This window comes from Dermacentor variabilis, unplaced genomic scaffold, assembly GCF_050947875.1.
Source record: "Dermacentor variabilis isolate Ectoservices unplaced genomic scaffold, ASM5094787v1 scaffold_14, whole genome shotgun sequence".
Lineage (NCBI taxonomy): Eukaryota > Metazoa > Arthropoda > Arachnida > Ixodida > Ixodidae > Dermacentor > Dermacentor variabilis.
This window is the reverse complement of record NW_027460302.1, coordinates 18,053,056-18,060,534: the sequence shown is the minus strand read 5'-3', so window position 1 is coordinate 18,060,534 and position 7,479 is coordinate 18,053,056. Positions and strand designations below refer to the sequence as shown.

General features: G+C 44.2%; 1 protein-coding gene across 1 annotated transcript; it reads right to left on the bottom strand.

Moving 5' to 3' along the window:
* Positions 1-1,291: 1,291 nt before the first annotated feature.
* Positions 1,292-6,673, bottom strand: LOC142567807 (uncharacterized). Its single transcript, XM_075677956.1, has 4 exons — positions 6,462-6,673; positions 6,224-6,392; positions 1,482-1,607; positions 1,292-1,314 (listed from the first exon to the last, which is right to left on the bottom strand). The coding sequence occupies exons 1-4, from the start codon at positions 6,552-6,554 to the stop codon at positions 1,292-1,294; spliced, it is 411 nt and encodes a 136-aa protein (XP_075534071.1). The 5' UTR covers positions 6,555-6,673.
* Between the last annotated feature and the right edge of the window lie 806 nt (positions 6,674-7,479).

The window sequence follows — 7,479 nt, the reverse complement described above, 5'->3', positions numbered from 1 at the left end:
TTGATTCTACTCAATTGAGCGCGATAATGAATATTTCAAAGTAAGTGCAATTTTCAAGATTTAGAAAAAGAAAGGGTGTGCGTTCACATGCAACTGCCTCCAAATATGCCATTTAGAAGGCTGCCGCCAAGTTACTAATAAAAAAAGTGACAGAATTTTTCAAAATTAATTTTCTGAAACTCGCATTATTAGCAGCAAAGTGTGTCCACCTCACCTAGAAACTCCTTTACAAAAACGCAGGGCTCTCCGTGCTCAAAACTTTTTGCTAAATATCTGCATGGTTAAAAAAAAAACTAGATATGCATAATTGTTAATGTATGAAGATCGTACACTATCACTTTTCAAAATTTTTGTCCTTCTATGCAACACCAGAAAAATTGGAAATAGAAGCTTCAGGTGACCTATCTGATGTGCAAGTTGCATGGCCATAATATTGTTTTAATTTTTCGCTATTGCCTTTTACTGTGATGTTGCCACTGCTGCAGCTCGATGGCAGTGGCTTTTCATTCCAGGTCACAGAGCTGCACCCAGGTAGAGGCAGAATCCAAAAATGCTTGTGTACTTAAATATAGCTGCACATTACAGAATCCGAGACCCTCAAGATTCATCCGTAGCCCACGAGTTCCATATTTTTTATTGGGATTGAAGAGTAACATTTGTGCTGTATCCCTCTATTTCAGACTAAATAATGTGCATGCAAAATTATATCTTCATTACTTTATACCATAGCACCAATATCTGTCGTGCGTTGATTTTTTGATCTCTTTGCATTTGCTATAGCAAGGATTTTTAAACATCAGCCACAAAAGAAAAAATAAATGGTGAAGGAACCAAGTGATGTGTAGCAGCTCCTGTTTTTTAATTGGCGGCAAGTTTTGCACTCGTGTGTTAGCAACACTGTTTCGCCAGTTGTGTACTTCAAAAGAAGTGTTACCTTTCTGCTTTGGAACTTTGTGGTTTTGTTCTGCCAGCTGCTTGACCAACACAAGGAAAATGTACTTCGGATATTCCACAAATTCATTCTGTATGCATTTGGTACAAAAAAATTTGTTTCAAGAATGGACAAATGCAGTGATGGTTGCATTGAAAACTGCAACATGCCGATTTTAGTTTCATGCTTCATTAATTTTCTCAAAGCCCCAAAGAAAGCATGCGAGGTTTCAAAATGTATCATGTGACAAAGTGCTGGCCTGCCGTGACATTAGTGCACTCGGTCTAGAGATCTGATTAATGCTTCACATACATTGAACATGGTGGCCATGACCATCCCTCATGAATTGGCATTCCCTGCCTAAACCACCTCACTAACACAGCCTGTTAACAGCAAGAAAGCTGACGGGGCTTCCACGAGAATTTCTATGCACTATTTATTAGTATCACCCTACTGAAATCGCTCCATTGCTTTGCTGACAATTGTCTTGACAAAAGTGGAAGCCGAATCGGTTGTGTTCGATCAGTTTTATTTACATACAACCTATTACAAAGTGGACCTTTCTTCGCCTCTTCAAGTGTTCCACAGCTGCTGCTGCCATCTTGCACGCCACATCGAGGAGGAGGGGCAATACATGGCAGGTGCATGGGAGGATTTTCGAAGGAGCTCTGGAAAGCTGTAATCAGATTGTGGGCAAAGTTTAAAAACTTAAATACAAAAAGGGTGTAGAGTATTGTAACCTTGTACATGTTGATCACACCACATGTTTCAGCTACAGTTCTTGTAATGTTACACGTTGCGATACTCAGTATGAATTGATAAGACTAGCTGCTATTCTAGTGGTTGTGCAGGCCACAAGGGAACAGTGCCTGGCCTTTGTGCTTGTATGTGTCAATTTCTCTCTTTCGGTCTCGCCCAAGCCACATCAAAATGTTATCCACAAGTGTCGTGCCAAAATGGCCTGGCAACATTTCGTATTAAGCCGTTTGACCCATTTATTGCACTGATGCACACAGTGCAACCAAATGAAGGAAATGACATCGCCTAGGTGATTAGTAAATTACCCTTCTAAAATACCACAAGAGCAACTTTGCTGTGGCAAGAGCCTTAGCAAAAATATAACAAAAATGAAGGAAAAGCAGCACCTTCAAGTTCCCGCACCAACTCACCGTGACAAGCACGGATTTTGCAGTCAGTGTCTGCTTGAGCTTAGTTATTTGGAGATACATGCAGCTGAATGCTTTTACGAGCAGTCAGATGCGCCACTATGCTAGCTTGCCTTTTATGGCTATAGAAAGTCGTATACTGCCACAAGTCTGCCTATTGTTCCAATTGGAATCTATATTGAAGCTGCTTTGAGCAACGGGCGGTATTCTATTTCAGCGCTAATGATACATTGAGAGTAGTGTGCCTGGAAGGAATAGACAAAAGCATTGCAGAAGCTGCAGCACTTTGTGCTTGCTGAATGATCACACGAGAAGATAAAGATGCCGTCAGAAAGCATCCTTCGTATGGAGTCTCTTTAAAATAAAAACTACAACTAGACATGGTGACAGTTGTGGGCAAACTAAATATATTATAATGATAGTTCAAGGTGTGGTATGTCATGTTTATGCGATTTCTGAAAAAATAAACACGGCAAGTGTGTCCATGCCAACAATTGACACAGGATGTGCAGATGCAAAGCTGCAATACAGCACCACGGCGTCAAAACGACAGTATGCAATTGGTGGTCCAGCATCAAAACTTCAATGTCCCTACACTGCAACACTGGGAGGCCATGCTGCGTGACAGAAGCCTGGGTGGCCAGCAGGCGCTGCTCTGTCGGGCACAGGACGTGGCAGCAACTATTTCTCCTAAGGATTCAATAAACGGATTTCTCTACCTCACCCGCCATGCAATGCGCCGTGTGAGGGAATGACAGTGCCACTACTCTCACAGGATATGGATGGTGCACAACACCACCTTGGGGATTGGAGCGCACGTCTGCCTGTGAGCTCTGTGTACTACAAACACAAGTGGTGCATGCAAGGTAACATTTAACATATCACTGCCAAGTGCCATTAATGAACAGAAGCAGCAAAGAAAGCTGCTTACATAATTTTCACAGTGTGTCGGATCTGCATATTTTTTACATCCTGTCTGCATGCCTCATTGTTCATCACTGCTCAAAAGTGCATAGTTGCATGGTACTTTTTTCGATTTTGTGCACTTTCTTTTGTCCTGAAAAAATAACCACAGCAGCTATCTTCATAAAAATAAAGCAGATGTTTCTCAATGAGCCGTAAGTATTAAAGTTGCTCAAAAGGGTAATTTACTGAATTGATTGCATTTGAGTACTGCAGACCTAGTTTCTTTAGGTCTTTCTCTTTTAAAGCCTCGGAACAAGTTAGCTGAAACACCCTATACTGGACGGCTTGCCTGGCTGCCCGCACCGCCGAGGCGGAGCATCTAACGTTTTTATGACGCACTTGTCGCCATCTCGTGGCACCGGTCGTCCATCCTTATCGTGCACACGCCAGCGTCGTCACCACGCCACCGTCGTCTGGTGTTCCGATTGGCTGCGGCAAAGCGGAGTGCTCTGGTGGGCGGGAAAAAAAGTGGTCCGCGAGCGATCGGGCTTGCCACTTCGTTAAACGCCTGCTTTTATCCGCCTGGCCAAGAGCTTTGCCCAGTTTAGCCGCTCCGTCTTCAGTGTGAACGTGCCTTTAGAGTAAAAAATCGGCAGCTTACACTTCCACATCTTTTGCTTGGTAGCTGCATTCAATTTGCTTGCTCCTCGTCTTTTAGATGTCTAGGCTCCTCACATTTTAACGTGGCTGAATAGTGCACAAATCAGAAACGCAAGTTTCTGTGGCCTAGTCTACTCACACTTTCAAGGATACCATCCAAAATTGACCTATTTTTCTTATGGGGTGCCCACTGATTATGAGGATGCTGACATCGAAGGATCTCAAGTGGTTCTCTAGCATTTTTGTGACAAACGGAATACAGTAATGCCGAGCTACAACTGACGATATCTGTCAGCACCAATGAATGCAGTAGTTAGTATTCTCACTAAACTGAGAGTACAGCCCAACAGCAGATGGACACCAGTGGTTTGAATCACCGTGTTGTCAAATTTAACTGGCCGAAATCAAGCATTTAAAAGACACGCACTTAGTTCCATCCCTTCAATCTGTGAGCATAATGAAGACCAAAAGTCGGGTTATGTGGCTGCAGCACTTTCTGTTCATGGAGCATACCTTTACTTTTCTTTACCAAGCCACTTAGCATGCACATGCCATGTGTGCAAGCCACATCTATTTACAACAGAAACAGCGCTTTCCACTCGTGAGCAAAAGTTTGGAGGTAAAATACGGTAGAATTTTTTTATCCAGCCAACGCATGCACGCTGAAATCCAAGTGGTACAGCCAATATGTGCCTGTTCAATCACTGCAATGCATTGACACTTCCGACAACGCACAGCCGTACCAGAAAAGGTTTTAATTTTTTTCACTAATGCCATGGACTTATGAACTTTTATGAATGTACCTTCAGCTTTCGTAGGCTTTCGAGTAGCTCGAACGTAAAGTGGCCTGTGTGTTATTGCTATTCAGCCGGAGTGCAATAGGAGCCAGTCAAATTAGTAAAACATGAAGTCAATGTGCATACAGACTACATGTACCCTTGCATGACGTCGTGCCACGGGTAGCTAACAGCTTCCAATTCAAAGTTCTTGTAATATGCTTGTGGCAGCCATCTACAGTGATCTATTTGATTTAACAGGGATGTGTATGTTGGCTGAAAACAAGAAAATATGTTAGTAAATATATTAACACCGATGGATGCAATATATCTTTTCCGGTAGAGTTTTGCACAGAAAAGTTAGCAGATTCCATGCATATGTGAAAATCAGTTATAAGTGAAGCCTTTGTAATGTTCAGTAAAATGTAACCACTCGTTCACTACTATAGCTCTACGCACAATGCATGTCTTGGTCTCGTTTAGTTCATTTTTGTCCATACTCGGTTGCTTTTGATGCTGGCTTTCAGACTTCTCTGTGGCTGACTTCTTAAATTTCCTGTTGTACAGTATACTTAATTTCTTGCCTCTTGTTCTACTTGTCTACCCAGTGGTACATGTTGAGCTGCACTTAACCGGTAATCCAAGTAGCTATTTGGACACACACCTAGCAGCACATATCCAGTGCCATACACAGTGACCATTATTGCCAGGACTACAGCAGCCACCACCCACTGAGCAAGGAAGAGGCAAAGAGGATTTCGTTCTAAAAACTATGTACGTGGTTTTACCTTTGAATAGTGTGCGTATCTTAACCCTTCCATAGACGCAAGCAGAGAACAGACTGCTTTGTGTCCGACACATTACAGGTGCTTTTTTTTTATGAAGTATTTTTCACATAACGTAAAATCTCACAGCTGACTACGATTCTGTAATAGCAAAAAGTGGGAATATTACATCCCACTATACAGCCTCAAGGCCAGTTTCTACCTACTCGTGGTCACCTGTAATGCGATTAGAAGCAGCCAGAGTACCCAGTACATTATACATTGTTTGTGCACGCTTTCGTTATACTTGCCGAGCATGCTTTGTATGAGAATCCTTAATCGGGGCTTTCCAATATCACAAGGGTTCTTAGAAAAAAGATGCTTCTTGAAAATTCTTGAGGGCTCATATGTAGCAGCGCGCATATGTAGGAATGCGATTTGTTCGCGATGCTAATAATTTGATCACCTGTTTTGGTAGCTGTGGGCACGAGAAATTTAGACGCCTAACCGCGTCAAAATTCAGCTATTATGAAAACGCGGAATTTCGATCAAAACAGTCCATTTGCCGCTGTAGTGGTTTGAAGGAAGGCGATAGAATAAACTAAACATTGTAGAAAGGGAAGTAAACAATCTGCGCAATCGCTCTATCGCGTTGTTTGACAAAGAAATGGACGAAAAAATGTGCTTAACGTGATTCAGAAACATATCTACACAGGAATGTTCAATTGTAGAAATTACACTTCATCGCTACAGAGTAGCGAAGTTGGCCTGAAAAGTGGGACCAATATTTTCCGACCGTCCAACAAAGGGTGAAGTGCGCACAGTATGTACGGCAACACTTGCTTTGTTCACCGCAGTAATGCCACCCTGTAATGGAGACACAACTACGACAAACGGTCTGCATTTCTTCCGCAGCGAGCAGCGAGAAAAAGTGACATTTTTTTTTACCGAGTCAAAAATAAGCCAAGCGTGTTCCGGACGGTATGTAAAGGCATGCGCTGGAAAAAGGGGGGTCCATACCTCGGGGTTCAAATTCCGCACACGGCATGCGCTTCAGCGTAGCCGTCAATTTGCGGTTGAGCAAGCGACGTTTTTGCATTTTCTGTTCCGCATCAGCATCTTCTAGGCAGCGAGGGAGCACCTTGAAAACCAGCACGACGGGGGCCACGTCTCGTTGAACAATCAAGGCCTAAAATTTAAAAGAAAACACAACTATCAGCGCTTAATGTTTCGAATTTTGTGATTTCAGTAGACTTACCTTGATGTCGCATATTTCTTGTGGATCCATGTTGCTTTCAAGGTCGTTTCCGCCAACATAAAGAACGGCGAAATCGACACGCTCGAAGCGCATCGTGGAGACAGCTCACGCCAGCCGCACTGCATTGTAACCAGCAAAACCGCCAGCTGAATGTGCAGGCTTTAATAGACTCAATTAGGCGCAGGCGCGACCTATTTAAGAATTTAACCTGACTCGCCAACAATGATACCGCGCAAGGACGGCATGACTGGACACGATCTAGCGAGGCGTAACAAGACCACGCGAATGAACCTACGTGAGCCGGCAGAAACCACAGGGATTTAGCAGCAGCACCTAGCAGCGTCTTTCCCTAGGCATACAAGTACCTATCTGGGGGCAGGGAGTGCGCCACTGGAGCACGTCACATCCCGTTTGCCTCTAAACCGGGTACAGCCGGCCTGCGGGTAGGGTGGCTAGAAGGGGAGGTGTGAATACCGGCGGCGAAGACGTGACCCCACAGCGCACCGATGCCGCGGGGCGGCGCTGTTGACCGAGGCGCGGGAAGCAGCCAGCCGAAATGAGCGCCTCGCCAGCCTCGCGTCGGCTGCATCTCTAGAACCGAAGTGAAAGTGAGCCCGTTTCAGATATCCCGGGCTTTCTGCGAGCGTCAAAGAATAAATATTTATCATGAAAACGATCTTACGTCAGACCATGCACATCATTACTCCTGTGAAATTTTACGGGCCCAGTTCGCACTGTATCGGGATTCAAACGCGTTTTGTCTGTGCACATTTCTTGAAGCGGCTCAGGGTGTTAAGGGCTAGTGGGGGGCTTCGAAATAATTTCGGCCACTTGGGGTTCTTTAACGCGCACTGGCATCATACGGCACACGGGTGCCTTGCATTTCGCCTCCCTGAAAATGCGACCGTCGTCCACTAGATCAGTCAGTCAATCACCTTATGCGTGACGCACGCATAGTAGTCATTCACGTACCCTATGCAATCACCCTATGACGTAGTCACGCACAGTAGTCAATCAC